General features: G+C 43.0%; 2 protein-coding genes, 1 long non-coding RNA gene and 1 pseudogene across 5 annotated transcripts in view; 1 reads left to right on the top strand and 3 right to left on the bottom strand.

The window, feature by feature from the left end:
* TAF15 (TATA-box binding protein associated factor 15) overlaps positions 1-11,509 on the top strand; it is a 35,756-nt gene extending 24,247 nt beyond the window's left edge. For both annotated transcript variants that reach the window (XM_059670492.1, XM_059670493.1), the window contains 9 exons: positions 305-339; positions 932-964; positions 2,363-2,472; positions 4,020-4,149; positions 8,101-8,193; positions 9,097-9,178; positions 9,295-9,383; positions 9,502-10,063; positions 11,180-11,509. In XM_059670492.1, the coding sequence (XP_059526475.1) occupies positions 305-339; positions 932-964; positions 2,363-2,472; positions 4,020-4,149; positions 8,101-8,193; positions 9,097-9,178; positions 9,295-9,383; positions 9,502-10,063; positions 11,180-11,219 (1,174 nt within the window). In that variant the 3' untranslated portion in view covers positions 11,220-11,509. The remainder of the gene's footprint in view (positions 1-304; positions 340-931; positions 965-2,362; positions 2,473-4,019; positions 4,150-8,100; positions 8,194-9,096; positions 9,179-9,294; positions 9,384-9,501; positions 10,064-11,179) is intronic.
* Positions 1-27,522, bottom strand: part of LOC132218786 (uncharacterized) — a 449,343-nt gene that overhangs the window by 12,954 nt on the left and 408,867 nt on the right. The gene's annotated exons all lie outside the window — the stretch shown is intronic.
* LOC132218785 (calmodulin-1-like) lies at positions 6,471-7,089 on the bottom strand (annotated as a pseudogene).
* HEATR9 (HEAT repeat containing 9) lies at positions 15,228-25,869 on the bottom strand. 2 transcript variants are annotated; one of them, XM_059670486.1, is made up of 15 exons: positions 25,661-25,869; positions 24,051-24,100; positions 22,869-23,050; positions 22,498-22,627; positions 22,235-22,291; positions 22,006-22,062; positions 21,308-21,365; positions 20,762-20,892; positions 19,295-19,477; positions 18,858-18,950; positions 18,632-18,751; positions 17,492-17,565; positions 16,986-17,037; positions 15,852-15,938; positions 15,228-15,611 (listed from the first exon to the last, which is right to left on the bottom strand). In XM_059670486.1, exons 1-15 carry the CDS (start codon positions 25,746-25,748, stop codon positions 15,228-15,230), a joined length of 1,746 nt encoding a protein of 581 aa, XP_059526469.1. In that variant the 5' UTR covers positions 25,749-25,869. The 2 variants fall into 2 exon arrangements, with proteins under 2 accessions (XP_059526469.1, XP_059526470.1); XM_059670487.1 differs by lacking the exon at positions 22,498-22,627 and having other exon boundaries at positions 22,235-22,296; positions 22,867-23,050.

The raw sequence follows: 27,522 nt of genomic DNA, 5'->3' as shown, positions 1-27,522 counted from the left end.
CCAGCTTTAAGTTATGATTTGAATAGTATCCCTTTGGCTTGGGGTTGGGAAGACTTACTTAAAGTATTTTATAGATATGTTCTGTAACACACTTGAAAAGACATGCTTGTGGAAATAGATCATTGGGAAAACACTTAGGTAAAAACAACATTTTGAAGTTTATGAAGTGGAATTTACTGGAAAGTTAGAGGTGCTACTGTTTTCCTAGGTGCTCTACTTGTGACAGTTAAGTGTAGATTGAGCCCAGGGCTCAGCACATTAGAGACTTAAGGAAGAAATCATTTCTTCAATTTTTCCTCTGCAGTGGTGGTGACCGCGGTGGCTTCAAAAATTTTGGTGGTAAGTGCTGAGTATCCCAAAATGTTTCAGTGGAAATGCTATATAAATCTAAAAGCCACCAATATCTCACAGATGCAGTCTAAGCCCTTTCTTACTCGGTTGAGGCTGGTGTGTGTTGTGTGCTTTAAAAAAATAGATTCTCTATATATACATATATATCTATCAAAGAAAACATTAAAAAGCCAAAGTTGATCTCAGTCCAATGGATTTCTACACAGTGAATTTGCATGAAAGAGTCTGTGGTGACCAATGAATAAGACCTTCACTGGATTTTGAACTTACATTTTTTAAATAAAGGTAGCTGACATGGTGTTTTTAAATTACTAGGGTTTTCTAATCAGCCTTCACAACCAGAGCTTAATAAAAGTGATATTAGCATAATGCAAAAGTTGCAGGTATTGTTTGGGACATATTGACATTCATCTTGATTTCTTAAACTTTTAATAAAACATATATTTACTTTGTAAATCTGTGATGGTTGACTTGTTTCAAGGATTTTGGAAGTATTTACTTTTCTTATTTCTGTTTTATAATAGTTTCTAATGAGTTGTCTTAAATAGCTTTTCTTTTCTTTTTCTCTTCTTTTTCTTAGGTCACAGGGATTATGGACCAAGGCCAGATGCTGGTAAGGTTTATGGTAGTTTATAACTTGGCCTTTAAAAGAATGTTAATTTTCCACTTTATTCAAGGGAAAGGTGTGTTTGGAGGACTTAGTGCAGGAGAAAGATTTAATTTGATAGTGCTGCCAGAACTGGGGAGCTTTACTTCTAAAGACATACCAGAAAGAAAACTTTAGGGAGATTGATTGGAAAGTTTGCTGCAAAAAATTGTGTTTATGCTTTCCCATGTTTTGCTTTTTCTTTTGTGAAAAAATATTTGATTTTGTACTGCTAAATGTTCCCCCATTCTTTTTTAAATCACTACAAATCAGATTTGAGACAATTGGTATCATTAGAAGTAGAAAAGCTTTGCTTATGAAACTATAACATTGGATTGGTAGTCTCCTTAGTGGGCCTAAGAAACCTGAATTCATACATGAGAGAATTGTCTTACTCTGGGCACGAGTCACTAATTTCATGTGGCTTTTTATTTTTAAATGAAATTCAAGGCTACATGGAGCCTTTTGAAAGTTATGATTTAAATTATATTTATTGATTGATTTTTAGAGAGAGAGAGAGAAACATTGATTTGTTGTTCCACTTATTTATGCATTCATTTGTTGTTTCTGTATGTGCCCCGATCAGGGATTAAACCTATACCCTGGCGTATTGGGATGATGCTCTAGCCAACTGAGCTACCTGGCCAGGGCTGAAAGTTATGATTTAGAGATTTAAAATCTTTGAGGCAAAAAATTTTAATATATATTGAAATCAGAACTTTTGTTTTTATTAAGATGCCAAAGTATTCTATATGGATTGCAATTTCTGAATTATCCCTTGATGGACTGAATTTTTTACATCTTTCTTACTTTGTTGTACTAATCCAAAAGTGTGTGTGTAAGGTAAGGTGTGTGTCAAGGTGCCCCTACCCTCTGGTATATACAAAGCTTTTTGCAGTGGATGGGGAAACCACCAATTCTGCCTAGCTTGCTTGGAAGTCCAAAGTGCTAGATTTGGGGACTTTTCTACTAGAGATCCTTAAAAGTATTGATTAGCCATAACGAAGTAAAGCTCTTCAAAGAAAGGAGTGCAAATTTATAAATTTTCTTCATCTCTTCATGAGCTTTAGTCCTGTATCTGAACCTAAAGAGTCAGATTTGTAAGATCTCTCTTAATTGGTGTTATGTATTTTACATAGTGTGGACTTGATCCACTTTACCTTAAGTTTAGTTGTAAAATTTGGCCAAATAATGATTGTGACCACTTTGCATGTTTTACATAAGATTTTTCTTACATTGATCCTTTTTCCTTTTGGTCATAGAAACAGTTGAATATTGGACAATAAATTATTGTTCTTGATTACTAAGCAGGATGTAGTAAAACCAAGGACTATGTAAAATTAACCATAATTTTTTTTCTCTTAGATTCAGAATCTGATAATTCAGATAACAACACAATCTTTGTGCAAGGACTTGGGGAGGGTGTGTCTACAGATCAAGTGGGGGAGTTCTTTAAACAGATAGGAATTATCAAGGTGAGTGAGAAGTATGGCTTATGTTAAAAATCTCACAGTCATTAACATATTCTAGTTAAGATACATAGATTACATAATAAGCCTATACTCTGGTAAGGCTTGGCTCTTTTTTTTAATAAAATTTTTATTTATTGATTTTAGAGAGAGAGGAAGAAAGAGAGGGAGAGAAACATCGCTTTGTTGTTCCATTTATTTATGATAATACTGGTTGATTCTTGTATGTGCTCCAACTAGCGATTGAACCTGAAACCTTGGTGTATCGGACGACGCTCTAACCAATTGAGCTACCCACCCAGGGCCAGGGCCACCAGGGCTAGCCTTGTCTCTTAAAATTCATTGATGTATGTGCTCACCCTTGTCTGCAGGCATTTGCTAAATACATGAACATTTTATTTCTTGCTTGTGTTTACCTTTCCACAGCCTTTCACAGCTTTAGCTTTTAATAATAGGGCTCTAAAAATAGTCTCTGGCCCAGCAGGTGTGCCTGAGTGGTGACCATCGACCCACCCATCAAGAGATCACTGGTGTGATTCCCTGTCAGAGCACATGCCCAAGGTTGTGGGCTTGATCCCAGTAGGGAGCATTCAGGAGGCAGCAGATTGATGATGTTCCTCTCTCATCATTGTTTCTATCTCTCTATCCTCCCTCCCTTTCTCTCTAAAATCAATAAAAGCATATTTTTAAAAAGTAAAATAAAAAATAAAATAGAAAGTCTGACTAGCACCTAAAATTGTGAGAATCAAATGAGATTGTGAGAACATTTTATAGATTCTGAAATACAAATAAATGCAAACTCAAGTTGTTATAAAACATTTTTACTTTGATATTTCATGTCTGTGATATATAGTAGCCCAATATATAATGCTTTATTTTATAACTTTATTTTTTATTGTTTACTTGAGTTGTATGCTATTTGTTTCATGCAAATATTTTCATCTCTCAGCTAGAAAGCATCTGTTTGAGCAGTGTTAGTTAATTGTAGCATTTGCTTGAAATCAGTTGGTAATTTAGTTGTCTTGTTTTGCTGTTTGTGGGATAACTTATTATTTTTTCCCTCTTTGGAAGTTAAAACTTCTGAAGGAATTAATTACACATGAAATATATAAAAAATTCACAATTCTGGTTAAGTGAAAATTCTCCTTTGTCTTCCACTCCCATCCTAGCTAAATCTGGTTTGTAATCTTAGTGGTAATGTATTGATTTGCTTAGTGAACATTATTCCTGTTCCTTCTAATTTGTTTTACAAGGTATACATTTACATGAAGCAATAATTACTTTTTGGGGGGTGGGGGGTTAAAGAAATTGTACATAGATAAAACAGTATACTATGTATTATTTTTAGTTTAGTTTTCAATGTGTGTTAGAGTATTATCTTTTTTACAACTAGAGATAACTTCATTTTTATAAAAGATACATAGTATTTTGTGAGCTTTAGTCTTATATCTGAATCTAAAGAGTGAGGTGTATGAAGTCCTTAAAAATAATAAATTATATGGTTTCTGATCACTTTTTCTTAAAATACTAACACCAACTTGTTTGTTCCTCAGACCAATAAGAAGACTGGAAAACCAATGATAAATCTGTATACAGACAAGGACACAGGGAAGCCAAAAGGGGAGGCGACAGTGTCATTTGATGACCCTCCTTCAGCTAAGGCAGCCATTGATTGGTTTGATGGTATACCTCATTCATATAATTTCAACATGCTGTTTGGATGTTTCCTAGTGTTGAAGTCAAAATATGTTCTGGTAGACAGTGGTTACTTTCCTGTTTACTTTTTTTTTTAATATATATATATTTTTTCTAAAAATATATTTTATTGATTTTTTACAGAGAGAAAGGGAGAGGGGGATAGTTAGAACCATCAATGAAAGAGAAATATTGATCAGCTGCCTCCTGCAAACCCCCTACTGGGGATGTGCCCGCAACCAAGGTACATGCCCTTGACCAGAATCGAACCTGGGACCCTTCAGTCCACAGGCCGACGCTCTATCCACTGAGCCAAACCGGTTAGGGCTTTTAATATATTTTTACTGATTTCAGAGAGGAAGGGAGAGGGAGAGAGAGAGAGACACATCAGTGATGAGTGAATCATTGATCGGCTGCCTCCTGCACGCTCCCTACTGGGAATCAAGCCTGCAACCTGGGCATGTGCCATTGACCAGAATCGAACCTGGGATGCTTCAATCGACTGGTCGATGCTCTATCCACTGAGCCAAACCGGCCAGGGCTTTCTGTTTACTTTTATAGCTAATTTTATTGATTAAGAATACAGGCCAGATATTTTACATATCCTTAGAAATGAGATGAGCTTTCTCCTTTTTTTTGTCTAGATTCTATATTCTAGAAATATATCTATGATATATTTCCTTATATCATGCCTTAAGCTTTGAGGCCACCCTGTTATCGATGTAAAGGGTTGGCCTGGTTGACCTTATATTCTTTTAAAATTTAGATTAATTTTCTTTCAAATACAAGGTTAATTAATGCATACTTAGAAGGAATAATAAGACTTTTTCCCCACTGAAAATAAACTATGGAAAGTAGAAGAAAGCAACCATAGTTTTGATAACTGCTAATAATATTTCTTACCAGTTTTTTAAAATGTATTTTAAAAATAGCTTATCATTATATTACACATGTAATTTTGTCTCATGTTCTTTTGCGGTGGGGGGGGGGGCATGTAAAGTTTTGTAATTGGAAAACAAATATACAAATTGGAATGGATTAGAGGCAAATTGTGCCATAAACAGATTTTAAGCGGCTAAGCAAAGTTTAAAAAGCAAATAACAATGAAAGAAAATGTTTCTGGCCCTAACCGGTTTGGTTCAGTGGATAGAGCGTTGGCCTGCGGACTGAAGGGTCCCAGGTTTGATTCCGGTCAAGGGCATGTACCTTGGTTGTGGGCACATCTCCAGTGGCGGGTGTGCAGGAGGCGGCTGATCGATGTTTCTTTCTCATCGATGTTTCTAACTCTCTATTCCTTTCCTTTCCTCTCTATAAAAAAATCAATAAAATATATTAAAAAAAAAGAAAATGTTTCTGGTACAGGATTAGCAGTGCAAAAAAATAGTGTCTGAGCACCTGGATAATACATACACCTGTTTTTCAGTTGTGCAACTTTTAGGTACAAATTGTTGACTGTCCATAGTCCACACAGAGTTGTAACTCCATGCTTCAACAACGTGCTGACATTTCCTAAAGAAAACTACTTTAAAAAAGGCATAACGCCCTGACCGGTTTGGCTCAGTGGATAGGGCATCGGCCTGCGGACTCAAGGGTCCCGGGTTCGATTCCTGTCAAGGGCATGTACCTTGGTAGCGGGCATACCCAGTGGGGAGTGTGCAGGAGGCAGCTGATCGATGTTTCTCTCTCATCGATGTTTCTAACTCTCTATCCCTGTCCCTTCCTCTCTGTAAAAAAATCAATAAAATATATTAAAAAAAAAAAAAAGGCATAATACCCTAGTTGGTTTGGCTCAGTGGATAGAGTGTTGGCCTGGGGACTGTAGGGTCCTGGGTTCGACTCTAGTCAAGGGCACGTGCCCGGGTTGCAGGCCCGATCCTCCCCGCTTCTGACCCGTGACCCCCCCCCCCCCCCGCCCCATAGGGGGCATGCAGGAGGAAGCCAATCAATGATTCTCTCTCATCATTGATGTTTCTATGTCCCTCTCCCTTTCCCTTCCTCTCTGAAATCGATAAAAATACATTAAAAAAAAAAAAGGCATAACCCAGATACCGTCATTTGATCAACTCCATCTAAGTTTAGATGTACAGAAGGACTTAGATATATCCAGAGTAAGCCCTTAATCAGTTTTCTAAAATAAGGTTTCAGGACAATGATAGTAAAATAAGGGAAGAAAACATGGAGGAATGAAATCCTAATTACTATACATGCATATTTTTTTGACAGTAGGGGAAACCTTTTACAGATAAGTTACAAGAAAAGGCAAATAAATAGTTTTGTACAAGAAATTCAACACGTTCTGTATAATGCCTTCACTTTGCTGTCATCATTTGTACAAACTTCATAGTATACTTGACCATCACTATCAATTGCTGCTCCCCTGATCAATTCATCAACTTTAACTGCTAACTTCTCTCCAAGGTTTGTCATCACATGACAAAGCTCTGCTGCACTAATACAGCCATTGTCATCTTTATTAAACACATGGAATTCTTCTCTAATCTTCACTGTCTGTGTCTTTCATTTTTCTTGCCATCATTGTCAGAAATTCTGGGAAGTCAGTTGTGCCATTACCATCAGCATCCACTTCATTAATCATGTCCTGTAACTCTGCTTTTGTGAGATTCTGCCCAAGAGGCCTCATTACAGTCCCCAGTTTCTTTGTTATAGTTCCATCACATTGTGTCAAATCGTGAAAAGCTTCTTTGAGTTCTGCAATCTGCTCCTCAGTCAGTTGATTAGCCATGCTGCAAGCGCTCTGATCTCCAAGATGCCACCACACAGCCACTCAGTGCGCCTGCTCTACTCAGACTTCATGTTTTTTTCACTTAACATTTAACATAGTCATTTCCTCATGTTGTTATAGATTCACCTGTGTTTTTCAAAACATAATTTATTTCAAGATGAGATTGTGATACCCTATGTCTTCTTACCTCCATATTCTTTATGTTTCTGTACTAATTCATCAGGCCCCCGATACCTTGCTCTTGAAGGCTGGGTCCATTTTACCTCACTTCTGCTTTTTTATAGTTTCTGTGAATCATAAAGCAATTTCTTTTGCTCAAGATAGTTTAAAAATTATTGTGCCATTTGCCCACTGGGTCTATGAGCCTCTTAAATTTTAACTCTACAGTTCATCTCTTACCAGGTCTTTTTACAGCTTTAAAAATACTGATCCTTGAATTGGATCCTATGTCAAAGTGCATGTCATGCCATCTGGCATTGTGGAAACTTGAATAGGGCTTTGTTCAGGGAGCCACGGCTCTTGGATTTAAAGCCTTTTTATGAATCCTTGGGCACCTTTTCTTTACATGTCAGTTCTCTTATTTAATATAAAGTAAAAATATTAATTTCTGTCTTTAAGGCCTAGGGCAGCAGAATTTGTGTATAGTGCATGTATGTAACTAATCACATATGCACACATTATTTTTAAAGATATTACTTGCATATGGTAAAAAAAAAGTCATAGTACCAAGAGTATATAGTAAAAAATGAGTTTCCTTTCTACCTTTGACTACCCCTTCCCCCATCAGTGGTCTCTTGTCCCCTATTGAAACTGAAGTAAAACAGGCAGTGTGTGTACAAGTATATGTGTACATATATAAGTACATGTGCACACTTATGCATGTGTGGGTACGCACACACACATTCCCTTTAAAAAACAAATAGCAAACTACACAATGCTCATGTAAAAATAGATTTTTATTTCATTTTTTTGCTTAGTAATAAATGACTCTCCCAGTGACAGATCTGCTCTATTCAATAGATATGTCACGTCTTAGCACTGTTACCTTGATTGTTTGGGAATACTAGTGTATTTGAATTTCTGTGAGGACATGTCACTTATTCCTCTGAAATTGAAATTACCCAAGATAGTTTACAGTTGTTGAGAAAGGCAGATGTAGAGTAGCATTTCTTCAAAACCATTTTCTTTCTTCTTAGGGAAAGAATTTCACGGCAACATCATTAAAGTGTCCTTTGCTACCAGAAGACCTGAATTTATGAGGGGAGGTGGAAGTGGAGGTGGGCGGCGAGGTAAGATACTTGTTGCTTACTGGCCTGGATATTGTACAAAGGATTTGAATTTGAGTGTATTCCCTATTGTGAGAACTTGCTACACCTCTTTCTCTCCCTTGGTCTTTTTCCTTCTGTTTTAAGGTGAGAGTGGATACTAAATAGGAGATTAGGTAAATAAGATGTCATATAGTACCTAAGAGAATAGTGGGAGAAGGTTGTAAATATCCCTTTGGAAAATTGTATAGCAGTTTGTTATTCACCCTGAAATCAGGAGGCAATCATTTAAATGACACTAATTAGGTACTTAATTTGAGCAGTTTGTAAATCCCTGATACAGTTACTGCCAGCTGCTTGTTTCTGCTGGGTCTAATTCCTTAAATTTGGAATGTGTCTTTTCACTTAACCTTTCTCACTGAGCTTCTCAAACTAAGGAGGGTATTATAGAAAAGTTTTTAAGTGCATTATTGACACTATAAAGCAGTGATGCGAACCTTTTGAGCTCGGCGTGTCAGCATTTTGAAAAACCCTAACTTAACTCTGGTGCCGTGTCACATACAGAAATTTTTTGATATTTGCAACCATAGTAAAACAAAGATTTATGTTTTTGATATTTATTTTATATATTTAAATGCCATTTAACAAAGAAAAATCAACCAAAAAAATGAGTTCGCGTGTCACCTCTGACACACGTGTCATAGGTTCGCCGTCACTGCTATAAAGTGTGCCTGGGGTCTTTCTCACGTTTCCTGCACTTACTACATAAAGCCCCAATTTAAAGAATCATGGAGGCCCACCACAAAGGTGTGGGGGCTGTCCAGTTCATGGTAGGCACTTGCTATTAGTTCTTTCATCTGGTGCTTTTTCTCTGCTTAGTTAAGGTCTGCTGCTGATTTTTCTCTCTTCCTCCCCTATATTCCTCAGGCCGTGGAGGATATAGAGGCCGTGGAGGCTTTCAGGGGAGAGGTGGAGACCCCAAAAGTGGGGACTGGGTTTGCCCTAATCCGTAAGTATTCCATTTACTTTGGTAGGAGTAGAAGTTGGGATTGAGGTTGGAAGCTGCAAGTGGGGGTTCTGAATCCATTGGAAGCTATTGAGCCTTTTATTTTCCTTCCTCCTCAGGTCATGTGGAAATATGAACTTTGCTCGAAGGAACTCCTGCAATCAGTGCAATGAGCCCAGACCAGAGGACTCTCGTCCCTCAGGAGGAGGTAGGTTAGCTCTTGAGTCAGCCTTATTAGCATCTACATGGTGTTTGTCTTCTGACTAGCACTAAGGAAGCTTTACATTATTTTGCTGACCTCACTGGTTTTTATTTCTACCTTACAGATTTCCGGGGAAGAGGCTACGGTGGAGAGAGGGGCTATAGAGGTCGTGGGGGCAGAGGTGGAGACCGTGGTGGCTATGGTGGAGACAGAAGTGGGGGTAGCTATGGTGGAGACAGAAGTGGGGGTGGCTATGGAGGAGACAGAAGTGGGGGTGGCTATGGAGGAGATAGAAGTGGGGGTAGTTATGGTGGGGACAGAGGAGGTGGCTATGATCGAGGCGGCTATGGAGGAGACCGAGGCGGCTACGGAGGAGACCGAGGCGGCTACGGAGGAGATCGAGGCGGCTACGGTGGGGACCGAGGCGGCTACGGTGGGGACCGAGGCGGCTACGGTGGGGACCGTGGAGGCTACGGTGGGGACCGAGGAGGCTACGGTGGGGACCGAGGAGGCTACGGTGGGGACCGAGGAGGCTATGGTGGAGACCGAAGTGGGGGGGGCTACGGAGGAGACCGTGGTTGTGGCGGTGGCTATGGTGGAGACCGAAGTGGAGGCTATGGAGGAGATCGGAGTGGTGGCAGCTATGGAGGAGACCGAGGTGGCTATGGAGGCAAAATGGGAGGAAGGTGAGTATTAGAACATAGTTTTTATCTCACTGCTCCTAGATTTTAAGGTTTTTTATTGTCCAGTGTTTTGGAACTAGAATTTCATTGTTTTGGAAGTTCTTACTGATAATTCCTTATATTTGTATGTGTATGTGTGTATTATTCATTCCCATAGCTAAAAGTTATTGAGATTGAGTGGTATTTTGAAACTGTGTAAATCAGGAATTCTTAATCTCAGTGGTGGGGGTGTGCTTTTTCAAATCATGTGTGCTATATATACCCTGCAGTTGTTTTTCTGGCATTTCTGGTAATATCTTTTCCAGATGAAAATCACTGATGGCACTGCTGGGTGTGTGTTGCATACTGCACAATGAATGGTGTAGAGGCAGAAAAAATGGAATGACCAGTGATATTAAATGACTTCAGTTATTATAAGCATTTGTATGCCAGAGGGAGTATAGGTAATGAGATTTAGTATAGCATGTGGTTAAGAGCACAAATTTTAGAGACAGACTGCTTGGGTTCAAGTCTTGTCTCCACCACTTTCTAGCTATGTGACCTTAGGCAAGTTACTTAACCCCGGGGAGCATTAGTACTCTGATGTGTACAGTAGGGCTAATAATACTTCCTTCATGGGTTTAGATTAACTGTTATAACAGTTGCTGGCCCATAGTAAGTACTGTGTAATTGTTTGCTATTAGTAATTATCATCTATTGAATACTTCTTACTGTGTGGCAAATCCTATAAAAGTGTCTGTATATACAGGGTGGGCAAAGGTAGATTTACAGTTGTGAAACAGTTTATTCTTTTTTAAAACAGATATGGTTTTTAAAATTTGTTTTAATCCTTACCAGAGGATATGTTTCCACTGGCCTCCTGAAAATACCACAGTGGTTTGGAGTCCTTATTCTAGGTGGAAAATTTTAGTAAGTTGGTGATAGTAAAGGTGCTTTTAGGATCTTAAAGCTGATAAGATATTTATTACACACCCTCTAGGAGTAGAGAAATCAGGCATGGTGTTATCCTTGCAGAAATTGTCAAGCTGATACCAGTCATCAGCACCCTGAAGAGGTATTTGATGTGCCCCTTTGGTAGAAAATTAGAATTTAATCTGATTCTTTATTTTTCATTCCTAGAAACGACTACAGAAATGATCAGCGCAACCGACCATACTGATGACTGTTTTGAATGTTCCTTTGTCTCTGACATGATCCATAGTGAAATTGCCAGAGTTTTGCCTGCTGCTTTCCTGGTGGCCTCTTCTTGGGTAGTGAAATTAAGTGACATTTAGAATTTTATTTGGGTGGTAGGGCTGGGACAGTTTTTCTTTAGTAATGTCTGTTGGAATTTTCCCCTTTAGTTTCCAACTTTCCCCTTCCCAACCCTTGAAACTAAGTGCGTTGTAAAATATTGCCAAAATGGAAAGTGTTTTATAATACTACAATAAAGGCTTCTTGTTTTGTGGATTTTTGTATATTAGTGCATTGTTCTGTCACACTCAGGATTCAGTTACAGCAGACTCTAACCCTGAAGAATGAGGAAATGGAGCCCACTTCATTAAATTAAAATGTTACTTTCAACAGTATTTATTGAGCTTCTACTGTGTTTAGAATAGCAGTTTCTAAAGAATAGCTGCACATCAGAATCACCTGAAGGAGTTGTCAAAATTAGATTACCTAAGCCTCATCTCAAGTGTGTTGGATCAGAACTTGGTGGGGGTGTGGGGAAGGAGTTAAGGAACCTTTGTGTCAAGCTCACCAGGTGATTCTGAGAGTTCCAGTTTATAATTTAGAACCATTTATTTAGGGCAGTGTTCTAGATGCTGGGAGTAGGGAGGTCTAAGGGCTAGGTAAGAAGAGTGAGGATTCAATAAGTTAGGGTTAAGATACCAGTGTACATGGTATGTTATTTGGTATTCATTAAAAACTATTTCTTCTACCCTTACCAAGAGCTTGGGACAGACACTATACCAGATGCTGGCTATGTTGCTCAACAAGCAAACACAATATACAGATAAGTGCTCCAATAAGAATAAATGCAAGGTGCTTTTGAGGGCTGATTTGAAGTACACTTAACTCATGGGATCAGGAAGGTTTGGTGAGTCTTGAGGGAAGAGTAGGAATTGGCCAAGTAATGAGGCTGGGTTGAGGAAATGGTGTTCCCAGCAGAAAATTAATGACATCAACAAATACATTAGAGGAATAAAGAGATTGAGGAATAGACACTGGCTTGAGAAGGGTAAGTAGTGCATTGTGAGGGAGGAGTTAAAGATAGACTTGCAAAAGATAAGACAGGAGAGGTAAACAAGCTTTACCATAAGGTCCTTGCATTTCAGTTTTCCCCCTGCCTCCAAATAGGGAGTCAAAAAATTTAACCAGGGGAGTGTCCTGACCTGAGTGGTATCTACTGAAAGACGATAATGGCTGAAAGAGAAGAAGCTGAATAGGGGACAATGGTAAGCCAGTGAGAAATACTGGTCTGAGCTCAGATATTGACTGGATGAGGAGGACATAACTAAATAGATTTGAGAAATAATGAGGGAAATTTGACAGGATTTGGCTAGATGTCAGAAATAGTTGGGAGGGAAGAGTTAGGTTACTGGCCTTGGCAATGGGATAGGTATTTATTGAAATAGGAAACACTGAATAAGGAACAGATGTGGGAACAAGATGGAAATGAATTGTTTTAGGTATGTTGAGTTTGGGGCACTCAAATTTACAAGTAGGGACATCCAGTAGACATCTGGATGTGTAAATCTGCAGCTCAGAAAACTACACTTCCCTGATTTTGTTCCATACTTGTTTTTGCTAACTTCTCTACTTGGTCTTTGCAGGTTGGAAGTTCCTTGGCATGTTCTGATCTCCTTTCTCTTTTATTTATACTCACTTTTATTCTGGGCAAACTCATTCAGGTTAGTGCTTTAAATACCACCTAATATAGTGATGACTACCAAATTTATGTCTTCAGTCCTGACCTCTCCCCTTAACTCTGGTTTATACCCAGCTGCCTATGTGATCTCTACTAGGATGTACTAAATAAATTTGATTTTTCTTGGCAACTCCTCCAGGATTGAACAAAACTTTGGATCTCCCTCTCCAAGTCAGTTTCTCTCTTCCTAGTCATTTCCATCTCAGTAAATGCCCTCACTGTCCTAGATCAGATCAGGTAAAAAAAACTTTAGAGCTTATACTTGCTTTCTCTCATTCATTCTGTACCTGCAGTTCCTTTTAATTCTACCTCCAAAATATATCCCGAAACCATCTTGATAGCCTTGGTTACAATCGTATGAGCTACAGTCATCTCCTTTCTGGACAATTGCAATTGCCCATTATTAGGTCCTCCCAGCCTTGCCTCTCTAAAATCAATTTTTCATACAGCAGCCAAGTGATATTGTAATGATGTAAATCAGACCATATGTTATGCCTCTTTAAAACCCTTTCAATGACTTTCTGTTGCAAGTAGACAACAAATTCCTTACCCTGGCTTGCAAAGCCCTATAGAATCTGGCCTGCCTACCTCTCCAACTTCATTATGTAACATCCAGACTTACCCTGCTTTGAGCACATTGGTCATAATTCTTGATGGTATCAGATATGATTCTGCTTTAGTATTTTGTATATATTTTGTCTAGAATTCTCGTTCCTCAGATAGTCATATGGCTCACTCCTTTTCACTACAACTAGGGTCAAATCCTTCCTTTGAGGTCTTTCTTGGCTTTTATCTAAAAAACGGCCTCTCTCTCTACCTGACCGGTGTGGCTCAGTGGTTGAGTGTCAACCTATGAACTAGGAGGTAGGTCATGGTTTGATTCCCAGTCAGGCCACATGCCCAGGTTGAGAGCTTGATCCCCAGTGTGTGGCGTGCAGGAGGCAGCCGATCTCTTCATTGGTGTTTCTATCCCTTTCTCCCTCTGAAATTAATAAAAACATCTTTATATAAAATACTGCCTCTCCTAGTTACTTTCACATCACCTCTTAAATCTTTTTTTTTAATTGATTTTTTTTACAGAGGAGAAAGGAGAGGGATAGAAACATCGATGAGAGAGATCGATCAGCTACCTCCTGCACGCCCCCCAGTGGGGATGTGCCCGCAACCAAGGTACATGCCCTTGACTGGAATCGAACCTGGGACCCTTCAGTCCGCAGGCGGACACTATCCATTGAGCCAAACTGGTTCGGCACCTCTTAAGTCTTTACACTACTTCTCAGTATTTGAAATTATCTTTTTGTGGGTATAAACTTCTCTCTTGATTAGAATATGATCTCCAGGAGAGTAGGAAACCTTGTCTGTTGTCCACTGTTCTACCCAGTGCCTAGAACAGTTTGAGGCACAGGTTAGGGACTTCGTGAATATTGACCAAATGAATCTATTACAGATGCAGATTTGAGAGTCATTAAGATGAAAGTGGATAGGATTAAAATAAGGCCGTTTATAATAGTGGTTCTTTATCCCAGCTGTATACTGGAATTAGCAAGTTTTTTAAAACAAGGATGTCCGAGCTTCACTGCAAAATAATGAAGTCTGTGATCAAGTAAATGGTCCCTGAATTTCAGATGATCTGATTCCGAAGTAAAGCCTTTTTTTTTTCTTTTCTTGAGGATGGACATAGTTTGTAGGGATTGGTGTGGCAGGTCCTACTGGCAAAGAGAAACTGAAGCCTTCAGTAAACAAGGAGGAACTAAAGTAGTTTGGGAGAATAAGTAGGGCCTGTCAAAGAAATGGCCCTGAGGTGGGTAGAAAGTAGACATAGGAGAAGAGAGAGCAGAGAGTGTGGTTGGTCAAGCCTACAGTCTTGACTATTTCCACTGAGAGAATGGTGGGGGGTGGGGGTGGGGTAAGTTAGTAAGAGGAAATGGTTCAAGACTTATGCTTACAGGATTTTCTCCTATTTTCCCTTCAGCAGTCCTTCCCCCCGCCCCCCACTGGGGGCAGAAGCTCAGCTCTCTAGCTTTGTTATTAAGTTCTGGTTATAGACAAGGGCTTGGTTTAGGGAGGCAGGCCGGTCATCCAGAATAGCTTTGGTTCTGTCCTCCATGTCCCTTCAACCCAGAGTGAGGAGACCTGTGTTTCAGTGAAGCCTCTGATGAAGGGAACAGCATAGGTAGAAGTGACATTCATTTATTCATCGAGGGTAAGTATAGACATTTTCTCAGGGGAGCCTGAGAAGCATCCTCAGGAAGTGACCTACTTGGAGGTTTTGGCAAGGATCTGAAGCTGTTTCCTGATTTCTGGTGTCCAAGGCCCTGTGGCCTGTGACTTGTGTTTTCGTGGTTTAGGGAAACGGGGAGGGAAGGCAGGGGTGAGGTAACAGGGAGACCTTTTCTGGGCCCTCAACTTTTCCTGTTGGTCTGATGAGGCACTGGCCTTTGCAACAAACAAGGGGCTCAGCTGTGCAAGTCGAAAGTCTTGGATATTTAACTCTTCTAGGTTCTCATTCTCTTTTCTGAACCTTGTAGGCTCTTCCTTCTCCTTGGTCAGAGGTGACTCAGATACAAAGAAAACCTTGTTTTTCAGCTTGTTTTTGATCCAGGGATCAATTGAGGCCAAAACAGTGAGTGTTTCTTGTAGCTGCATTGAAATAAAGGCTCTGTGGCTGGCTGGCTTCAGGCTCAGGCTGGGAGTTGAAGGGGTTACCCATGGGAGGGGGAGCTCTACCCACAGGGCACTATGGCCCCAAGGAATGAGGTCAAGGGACTGTGTGAGGACTTATTCCCCTCTCCTCCCTCCTGACAAAGCAAGTAGTGAGGCTAGATGGGAAGGGCTTGGAGGAGGGGTTAGAAGAGGAAGAGGAGGGTAGGAATGCCTTACACTCTTCTTTATAGACTGGCTTTTTTCTGTGTCTAGCATGTCCAGGAGCAAGTGGAACACTGGTGGGCTGCGGATCCCCAGGACACCCTGGTAGAGGCAGAAGGAGAGTGCCTAAGTAATCAGTCCAGGAAGATACCCTTGTCAATTCTAATCCCCTTGTGATGGCCCTGTGGCCTGGAGAGTGGGAGATGATGGCTTTCCAGCTAAGGTATCCCTTTCCTTGCCTTTTGGGGCCACTGCATTAGGTTCCATTGCACATTCACCAGGAAGAGTTCAGACAGTTTCTCTAATGTTTAAGCAATGCCTCTTAACACCCATCTCCTGTCCCTTATCCCTTAACCCACTGTTCTCTAATCCTGAAGAAAAGGTTACTCCAAACTCCTGGTAGGACTGGAATCTAAATATACAAAATCCTAATATGCAAATAGACTGAACGGCGGGACAACCAAGTCAACAATTAGTCGCTATGACATGTGCTGACCACCAGGGGCAGCAGGAGGCAGAGCTTGGAACATGGCGGGCAACGGCCGGGGTGGGATGGTGGACCAGGTGAGTGGGGGCGTCAGACCTAGGCAGGGTGCTGGTCTCTATCATTGGGGTGAGCCTCTGGTGGTTACTGAAAATTCTTTGCTCCTGCGCTCTGTGGTCCCGCCCGGTGCTTGCACCTGTTGCTGGCGCCAGTCTTGATGGCTCGGGGCCGTCAGAGTTGTGAGCAGCGGCTGCCTGACCCGATCACCCCTGAGGGCTTCTCCATCTCCCCCTACTCCTGAAGGGTGATCGGGGCAGCAGCCACTGCTTACAGCTGCTGCTGGCACTGGCCCCAATTGCTCCACGCTGTGAGTGGTCCAAGCAGGCCTGGTCCTGTCAGCGTGTGGGAGCCACGGCGGTGGGAGTGGGGCTGCAGGCGGGCCGGGCAGGGGCGTGGAGGATGGGCCGAGACCTGCCCTTATGCCCACCTCAGCCTCACAGCCACAGTTCCTTTCAAGGTTCACAAATACATGCACTGGGCCCCTAGTTGTAAAATAAACAAGCAACCCTGAACTATACAGCCTTTTTTTTCCTTTCAGTAGCTGCTCAGTTGCCTATTGCCCTTGCCATCAACACATCTGATCATAGAAGCAAAACTGGCCTTACCAAAGAGATGACTGCTTCCTGGCGTGAAGCAACTTGTGGGTTCATTAGTTGCCTGTGTAGAAGGGAGTGTGTTGTGGTTCAGTTAAGGGGGAGGGGGAGGAAGGCTGATCGTTTCTTGGTATAGCCCAGAGTGAGTTGGGCATAAGGCTGATGAGTGATGCTGATTTCATTAATTTTTTCCCTCTTGTTTCTTAGGTCAGAAGGGGCCAGGAGGGGAAAAGGAGATACTGAGGAGGTGCTGAGAAATATATCTGATCAGAACTTTACCTTTTACAAGTCCCATTCATGTCCTCGTCTTAATTTGAGCTTTATAGCAAGCCTGAGTGGTAGGTATAATCAGCCTCTTTGTACAGTAGAAGTAAAGTCCAGGGGTGAAAAAGTGACTTGGCCCGGGGCAAAGGCAAGTGACAGCTGAGAACTGGCAAGTTCTTAGCTCTCTCTGTTCCTCTGCCCCATTCCCACCACCTAGGATTTGGCCCGGGCAGCTCCCAGTCTAAGCCACTCACTCCTCCACCAAGTTCATCATCATGGGCTTCATCTTGAACTCGTCCACAATTTCAGCCACAGCCTGCCTCATAGCCTGAAGAGGGATTAAGATGGGACAAGAGAGAGAAGGAACGCAGGGGTGTACCCTGAAGTGCTTCACAAACCTTTGTTGAATGTTTAGTTTCTTGCATATACCTTCCTTGAGGGAAGGTCTGGTGGGGGAAGCAGACTGGTGAGTAGGCAATTACATTACTGTGTAAGTGTTACAACTGAACTAAGGGCAGGGTGCACATAGGAAGGTCTCCTAACTTAGTCTGGGTACCAGGAAGATTTCCTGGAGGAGGTGATGTCTCAACTGAAACCTGAAGGGTGAATGGGAGTTAACCAGGCAGTGGGTTGGGGGAGGGTGATTTTCTAGGTGTGGATGCGGGGAGGACATGTATAAAAGCCTGGAGGCAAGAGAGGGAGAGCACAGCGTGTTTAGAGAACAGAAAATAGTTCAGTTTATCAAGGTGACCACACTGGGACTCTTCAACATGGGGCACTCTGAGGAGTTACACTGGGATCACAGGTATAAATCAGGATAGGGTCATCCTAAGCATAGTTGGTGTGTGGTTCTGAGGGGTTGAGTGGTTGAGATGATGCTGGAGGCGTAAGCAGGCTGGGCGGTGAAGGACAGGGTAAACCGTTCTGAGGGCAATGGGAAGCTATTGAAAAGTTTTATGCACAACCTGATTTACATTTTAGGAAAATGTCTTTAGATAAAAGTTGTGTGACTAGTTTTGTAGTAAGCTGTTATAAAGGTAAAAGCAATGGGACATAAGAGAGCAGAGCTGATGCTCTTTGTGGTGATTTGGGAAAACTTCCCATAGGAGGTGGTGCTTAGCCTGGTCTTGAAGGAGCTCTCATATTTGAGTAGGCAGAAGGAGACAAGAGTTACTTACCAGTGTGACCTTGCAGAGGGGAGAGGGATGACAGGGGCATTTTGTCTGAGCAAAGGCAAGGTGGCTTAAAAACAGGCTGCATTAGGGAAACGGAGTAGGTTAGAGTGAATGTGATTCTTTAGGGGGCAGTGTGGTGGGAACCAAGACAGGGGAGGTCTGAGAAGGGGGAGAGACAGCTTTGGGCTGCCTGGGCTTTGGAGCTTTGGTCTTACTTACGAGGAAGGGTTCATTAAATATCTTCCTCCTGAGTAGGTCAAATGTGAGTCCCTCCAGTCCCTGTGCCTGGATCTGTTCCAGCCCAATGGTCTTGAGCATCTGGGTCGCCTCAAAGCGGTGCTGAGGGCAGGGGTGGGGAGCCATGAAGGATAGACTCCCTCTCATCCATCCCCCAACTCTGTCTTAGTGATGGAGAAAGAAGGGCATTAGGCAGCCCTAGACTCACCTCAAGGACACAAGAATAGCACAGCTGGTCTAGGACGGCCCTGATGACCTCGGCTGAGTGTACACGCATCATCTTGACCAGCATCCTAAGTATCTATGGGGGCAGGCAGGGTGGGTGGGGTCCAAGAAGCATCTGGATGGCCAGGCCGACTTGACGGCTGAGTCTAGAACTTGTGGGGAATAGGTGGGGTCCTGCCTCTTGAGTGTGCACATACATAAATGAATACATATCAAATGTGCACAGACACATGTATATGTAGGTCCACATGACCCCTTACCTGTGCATACACACACACACACACACAGGACCTGCAGTACTCCCTGCTGAAGCTACCTTGCCCTGGGATGAGGATGACAGGGTCCAGACCCCCATGGAAGTCAGCATTAGCCTCTCTTTCCCCCGTCCTTCCCAGGGATCCAGCCTCCTGCCCTGCACACCTTCATCCTCTGGGACATAAGCCCGTGGCATAGGCACTGCAGCAAGAAGTCTCGGGCTGTGTTGCTGCAGGGTCTCAGGAAACCCAAACACAGGGCTGCCTCCATAGCTGCTTCATTCTTTGACTTCTGTATCAGCATCTGCAGCACAGATGCCAGCATCCCTTCATCCCCGATTTGAGTCCTCTGAGAGGAAGACAAGAGGGGACTATGTTCTCAGCCAGGCTTTGTTAAGAGGGCAATTCTTTGATGCTTCCAGACCATTCTCCCTAAAATGAATCTCATGTTATCAGATTATTTTATCCACTTCTTGTTTTTGTTGTCATCTACTTGCTCCTAGGTCATAGCCTCTCATTTCTCTATGACTTTATCTTCTGAATGAATCAATGTTATTCTCTTAATACTTCTGCTGTCTAATTCCCAGCATTTAAAAATAGGTACATTTCATTGATCCAGCTCCTCCCCTCCAATAACCTTGTACTCCACACTGTCAGCTAGTAATTCCCACAGAGATTTTATCATTACTTATTAACTACAATTTCTCCATTTCACGAATCCCACTCTGACCATTACTTCCTATCTTTCCAGCTCACCTCTTGATGTTAACAATTGTTGGACTCCACAAAGACTAATCATCATTAAGCACCATTTCACTGCTCCTCACCTTCATCCCTCTTTACCCAGCTTAAAGTCCATGGTCCTGCTATAATTACTTCCTGCCTCAACTCCTTTACCTTATCTTGGTTCATTGTATTCAACTCTCTACTTGCTCTGTGCCTGTCCTTCCTGGAGAAAAACACAGTCACAATGAATGATCTTGCTTTAGATGGATGAATACAAACTTCATGTAGATCCCTAATGCTGCCTACTGATCATACTGCTTTTCTCCAGGCAATTCTCTTTTCCACCCTCTACATCACACCCTTTCCTCTGGTACCTCTAGCACTTTCTTCCTCCATTCCCACTCAGCTAATGACCTTGTTTCCTACTTTACTGAGCAAATACAAGTTCCAGAGATACCACCACTTTTATCCAACTTTCAACCTGCACCCATATGTTCTTCCTTTCCACTCGTACTGTAGACTGTTAGAGCTCACTTCTCACCTACTCGAGAACATTGCTGCACAACTCTTCCCACTATCTTCAAAATGACCAGTTTTCTAACTACTGAATTATGATCCCTCAGACTAGAAACGTGTTATTTTTCTTTTTCTAGAATTCACCCCTGGTGCCAACTACAACCCTTTCTAGCAAAACTTGGAAAGTGGTCTGTTCTTGCTGTCCACAGTGGGGCAAAAGTAGGTTGTGAGTGGTAAATTGCTACGCCAGTGCTTCCATTCAGGAAACTCCACAGGACAATGCCTTCCCATCAAAATCAGGAGCTAGGTTACCTTCTCCCTGACCTAACCTCCAGCCAACACCATCAATTACCTTGCCCTACCTTGCCCCAATTACTGATCTCCCAATCACCTTGTCATTGGGGATAGCAGCCCAGGAATTCAGAGCTACTTGTAGTCCCCTCAGAGTATCCATCCTTTGCTCCTCATTTGGCTCCTTCAACTGCTTGATGAGAGCCTGGATCACATCCTTATTCAGGCAACCTAGACAGGGAGGGTCCTGAGGTCAGGCAGAGCCTTGGGCGCTCCTCTCTGCCAGGATCCATTGGACTCCACTGTGCCCTCAAGACATAAGTTCCAAGTACTAGGTCCCAAGATGTTGCTCATCTTCCCAGGACACCAGAGCAGCTGGCTGAGTGCAACCTTAATTCCAATCTCCCTTTTCACTTCCTCTCTCTCTCTTTCTCTCTCTCTCTCTCTCTCTCTCTCTCTCTCTCTCTCTCTCTCCCCCCCCCCCCCCCCCCCAGCAGTACCTGGGAGAGTTCCCAGACACTGCCCAGTGCTAGGTTGTGCAGGCATATTCTGCACTACACTTCTGTCTTTACCAGAGGGGAGAGTGGCTGCGCTGCCTCCTGTCTCACCTCTCCCAACTCCCCAGCCAGGGAGAGGATATACTTACCCAGGATGGCCAGGGTTCTATAAGCCTCATACTTCACTCTCTCTGGACCAGTTTCGACCTGATTTAAGAGGCAGGTGGTGGAAACATGCTATAAGGTGATGGAATGTCAGAGCTTTAAGAATCTCAGCTTAATCTCATGTTATAAATGAGGAAACTGAGGCCTAGAGAGTGACCTGTCTGTACTCAAACACAGTACAGCCAGGAAGGTGTAATGGAAGGCGCAAAACCTGGGAGTAAGACTTGTTCAAATACCTATCTGGGATGTAGTCGCCATGTGACCTTGGGCAAGTTGCTTGGCCTCTCAGAGTTTCCATTTTCTCATTAGGAAAATGCAGATACTACCACCTATTCCTAGTATTGTAAGATTTAAATGAGATTATGTAGATGCACGCTGTCCATTATAACTGGGCATATAAATATGAGGCATTGATTCAGTTAAGGGAGAGAATGAACTCAGTTCCAGTTCTCTCCTAGTTTTTCAGTTGAGTGTCTTAGACAAAAGGGCTCTTCAGATTCCACCTCCCCCATCCTTTTAGATCAAGCTGTCCTTTAAAGGGCATGAGCTGGCATATGCTGCACCCTGGTGGCTCTCTCCGCTGGATCTAACCCACCATCCTTGTGAGCCTTGTCTGTGCCCATGTTCTATACACCTTATGCCCTGCTCCCTCCTCTCCTGAACTCGGTGCAGCCCGACTTACCACCTGCAGTAGTGCCTCTATGACAGACTCGTCACTGATGCCCAGGCACCCCAGAGCCTGCAGGAAGAAGGGTAGAGGGAAGGGAAGAGACCTTGGATACCACCCCAGGAGTTACCATTCTTTGTACACAGCTGGATTTGGTTCTTGGAACACCACCCAATCCCCACCTCAAGCATCTTTCTCCTCTTCAACTCGGCCAACTCCTACCTCCACCCTTGCAACTTCTCACCTGTGTTGCATAGAACTGCTCATCCTCTCTGGGAGATTTCAGGCTTTTTGTGAGTTCCTGCCCTTCCAAAGGAGCCAGTGGAGAGGAGGAAAGGAATAAATATAATTGTAAAACTTCACACTGAAAGGAGCTCATCCAATCCAATCCCTTTTCCTCGCTGTCCTCCATTATGGGATTGAGGGCTGAAGGATGGTGAGAGCCCAAGGTAAGGGCATTCACAGGAAGGGAGTCTCTCTATCCTCCCTCCCACCATGGTCCCTGACCTTTAATCTTTGCCACTTCAAGGAGTCCTCCGTAGGGTGTAAAGTCTTGTGTTCTTTTTGATATTTTGTAGTCAACTTGTTCATGGGGAGATGGACTTTTTGGATGTCAGTACCCTCTTTGAAGTGGTATCTGTGTGAGAGATTGCACATGCAGCCTTGGTCCCTTTCTCTCCCCTTCACAAATTCTCCTCTGTCCCCGGTTCTCAGCCCAGCTTAGAGATGGGACCAGCGGAAGACCGATGAGCCTCCTTCTACCCTGAGGTCTTCTCTGGGACCTATAGGCTGACTTGCTCCACTCCCTGCCCCACCACACCCTTTCCTTCAATTTCCTAGAAGGTGCAGAAGGTATGGAGAATAACAGTAAATCACACCTAAGTTGAGCGCTCATTCTCTGCAATGTTTTCTGGGCCTCCCGTTTCTGTTGATGATCATACAGGATGTGCCAGTGCGTGTACATCTCAGGCGTCTCAAAGTAGCAGTATGGTGCTGAGTTTGGCTTGGCTGGGTGCTGCCTCCAGCACTCTGGACTTGGGGGGAACTCTTCCTTTGGTGTCTGGGAAAACAAGGTCGATGGCAGAGCAGTTGCAGATTTAGTAAACAGCAAGCAAATAACAGGCTGTTAAACTTGGATTTCAGGTAATGAATGCTATGTGTGTGCGCGCACACTAGAGGCCTGGTGCATGAAATTTGTGCACTGAGGGTGGGTGGGTCCCTCAGCCTGGACTGTGAGAGGGCACAGGTCAGGCAGAGGAACCCCACCAGTGCACAATTGGGGCCAGGGAGGGATGCGGGAGGTGGCCAGCCGGGGAGGGACTGCGGGAGGGCTCCAGGGCATGTCCAGCCCATCTCACTCAGTCCCAATTGGCCGAACCCCAGCAGCAAGCTAACCTACTGGTCAGAGCGTCCCCCCCTGGGGGTCAGTGCACATCATAGCGACCAGTTGACTGCCCGCTGGTGGTCAGTGCATGTCATAGCGAGCAGTTGATGGCCTTAGCGTTCATTAGCATATTAGCTTTGATTGGTTGAATGGCTGACTGGTTGACCGGGCACTTAGCATATTAGGCTTTTATTATATAGGACACACACACACACACAGACATACATATATATATTTCATTGTTTATATGAAATTCAAATTTAATTGGGTGCTCTGTGTTTTATGAGAATCTCTGTATTAATTAATAAAAATGACTCATCATTCAGCACTGATTGCATTGCCTAGGCCTTGCAGATGGTACCTCACAACAGTTCCACGAAGGGTTCTGGGCAAGGGTTAGCCTGTGACAGAGGAGGCTTCTGAGGCTATGGAAGGAAAATGACTTGTCCAAAAATTAGTGACAAATTCTCCTCTGCCCTCAGTTCTCAGCCCAGCTCAGAGATGGGACCAGAGGAAGTTCTCAACCTTGGCTGCTTATTGGAATTATTCAAGGGAACTTTTAACATGCCCAAGGGTGAGTGTTGGGGTTCTGTGAACTGACCTTAATGGGAAGGGACAGTCTGCTGCCCCTCCTATTCAACAAATCTCCCAAGGTGGCAAAAGTTAGGGGTCTTACCTGGTGACAGGACAAGGGGAGGTAAACAGATATCGAGGCCTTTTTGAGTTCTGTGGTACAAATGAGATAGCAGTCACGAAGGCGGGTTAAGGAATCATCCATTCAGGCATTCGTTTATTCAGCATTTAGTGAACAGGATTACTAGGCACCAGGGAGGTAAATAAGGTGTTATTCCTGTCCTCAAGGGGCTCGTGGTTTCCTGATACCTTGCTGCTCAAAATGTGGTCTGTGGAACAGCAGGATTGCCATAGCCTGGAAGTTTCTCAGAAATGCAGACTCTCAGGCTCCACCCCAGGCCTCGCAAATCAGGATCTTCATTTCAACAAGATCTGTATGTACTTTGATGTTTGAGAAGCTCTGGTCCAGCAGAGTGGTTCTCAACTGTGGCTGTTGGCTGTGAATTGGAATTATCTGACGGGACTTTTAACATACTTTGGCCCTACATAAGACTAATAGAATCAGAACAGATTCTCTGAGGAAGGGGCCTTGGTATTAGAGAAAACTCCCCAGAGGATTCTAATGTGCAGCTAATGGTGAAAACCATGGGTCCTGGTCAGAATTTTTTAAACTTGAGTGTGCATTGGAATCACCTGGAGAGTTTGTTCGAGCAATTCCCTAGCAGTGGGTCTCAACCTTCCTAATGCCGCGACCCTTTAATACAGTTCCTCATGTTGTGGTGACCCCCAACCATAACATTATTTTCGTTGCTACTTCATAACTAATTTTGCTACTGTTATGAATCGTAATATAAATATCTGATATGCAGGATGTATTTAGGCGACCCCTGTGAAAGGGTCGTTTGACCCCAAAAGGGGTAGCGACCCACAGGTTGAGAACTGCTGCTCTAGAACCGTGGTCGGAAAACTGCGGCTTGTGAGCCACATGTGGCTCTTTGGCCCCTTGAGAGTGGCTCTTTCTAAGCCTTAGGAGTACCCTAATTAAGTTAATAACAATGTACTGTACCTCTCTATATAGTTTAAACTTAAAAAATTTGGCTCTCAAAAGAAATTTCAATCGTACTGTTGATATTTGGCTCTGTTGACTAATGAGTTTGCTAACCACTGCCCTAGAGGATTGATTCCGCCTGAGAATTTGTATTTCTAATGAGATGCTGATGCTACTGGTCCTGGGACCACACTTTTGAGGGCCACTGGACCAGCTGGTGAGACAGACTGTTATTAGTGATTAACAAAGGGAAACAAATGTGAAGACAGATGAAAGCACAGGTGGTACAGTTGAGGGTCCCTTAACCTGGCTCAGTACTTGTTTACCCAGAGACTCTGCACAAGCTCTGAGTCTTCAGTCCAAGTAGGAGATAGATAAGGGGAGGAGCATTAGGCACCGGAAACAACTTATGCAAAGACTTGCAGGTGTGAGTGTTAGATGGAGAGCCAGGGTGCAGGTGTGGGAGCAGACCCTGGGAAACACAAGATGTCCCACTTTAGAAGACCCTGGAGACTTACCTTGCCGGCTGTGGGGAGCCATCCAAGTGTTCATGGGCTTTCCATGACCCATCCCATAGATTTGCTGAACTCACCCTGACCCCTGCCAGGGGGCTTTCCTTTTCAGGCCCTTGCCCCTGATTCTGTTCCTCTCCATTCCAGCCTCACCTTTGGTCCTGTATGGATATTCCAGCCATGGGTACTTGAACATTGACCTGGCGATTTCAAAGATATCGATTGATTTTTCGTAGGCCATCTTTTTATTCTCCTGGTGGGGCCAGAGGGCAGGGTGGTGGTGGTGGAGAATACAGGGCCTTCGGGGATGTGGAGAGAGAGCTCAGGATACCCTGTCTTCTGTACAAGAGGAACTAGTGAGATGTCTGGGCTTCTGGAAATGGAAGCTTCCAAGTGCTGAGCAACCAGGTCTCCTAGGTAACTAGAATGCTCCAGTTCCATTCTTTAAAAGCAAAATGTATTGATTGATTTTGAAAAAGAGAGAGAGAGAGAGAGAGAGAGAGAGAGAGAGAGAGAGAGAGAAAGAGAAACATCGATTTGATTGATTTTGAAAAAGAGAGAGAGAGAGAGAGAGAGAGAGAGAGAAAGAGAAACATCGATTTGTTCCACTTACTAGTATTTATGCATTCATTGGTTGACTCTGGTATGTGCCCTCTGACTGGGGATTGAACCTGCAACCCTTGCACATTGGGACAATGCTCCAACCATGTGAGCTACCCGGCCAGGGCTCTAGTTCCATTCTTTAGCCCCAGCCCTGGCATCTACTGGCTTATGGATTGAGCTAGTCATTTTACCTCTAGGATCTTCAGTGTCCTCATCTAAAATGCGGGAAAGTCATGTTTGTCTAGCTAACTAGAGGGGCTATGGTGAGGCATAAATTCAAAGAGATAGTCTAAGGGTTTGGTGAAGTGTCAAGCTCATATAAACCCGTGTTAGGAGCAGGGGTGGTTCTTAGGATTAGTCATCAGGAAAATGGCAGGGATGGGAAAGCCCCTCTTAAACTCACACCTCTTTCCTTGGTAGCAAGAGACTGAACTAACTCTGGGCTAAGACCATTCATACCCCTACTTTTGCATATGCTGTTTCCTCTAGCTGTCAGGTCTTTCATTTTCTTTTCCACCTGTTAAACAGTTTTTCAAATCTTTCAAACTCTACTTAAATGTTATCTCTGAAGTCTCTTTTCTCCCTGAGGCACCCTGCCTCACCCCATTTAGGTGTAATCCCCCCTACCCCACAATATGACCACAACCTTTTGTAGTGGTGCTTCCCTTTAAGAGTTTGTCTTATGTTTCATCTGTTCATGGGTCTTTCCATCTTCCTCACTAGACTGTGAACTGCCTAAAAGTACAGATTGTGGCTGGTAGCTCTTTCACCCCTCTATTCCGCTCCTGACCCCCACACCCAATGCCTAGTACAGTGCTTGGCACACAGCAGGCAGCTCACTGTAGGAAGAGAACAGGGGCCACCAAGCCATCAGACTTGACATCACTAGTAAACTGACATCATGTGCCCTGATGTACTGCACTGAGAAAGACAGCGTCACTCTGGTATTCTGGCCCAAAATGTTTACCCTGAGTTTAATTCTGGGGAAACAGGCAAATTCAAATGAAATATTCTACAAAAATCTTATCTGAACTTCCCCGAAATATCAATGTTCTTAAAGACAGAGAAAGTCTGGTAAAGGACACTGAAAAGACATGGCAGCTAAATTCAGTATGTGGACATAATTGTATCCTAGATTTAAAAAATAGCTGTAAAAGACATTGGGACAATTGTGGCCTTTGATCATGGCCTGTGTTTTAGAAAATAGTATTGTGTCAATGTTAGGTTTCCTGAGTGTGAAATATGTACTGAAACTTTTAGGGGTGAAGTGATATCACATCTGCAACTTACTCTCAAATTTGGAAAAAAAATGTATTATACAAACTATATATACATATATACATATACATATACATATACATATACATATACATATACATACATATACATATATATATACATATATATATATA

The sequence above is a fragment of the Myotis daubentonii genome, chromosome 16 (genome assembly GCF_963259705.1).
Source record: "Myotis daubentonii chromosome 16, mMyoDau2.1, whole genome shotgun sequence".
NCBI lineage: Eukaryota > Metazoa > Chordata > Mammalia > Chiroptera > Vespertilionidae > Myotis > Myotis daubentonii.
Note: the sequence above shows the minus strand (reverse complement) of the source record. Positions and strands in the feature narration are given on the sequence as shown.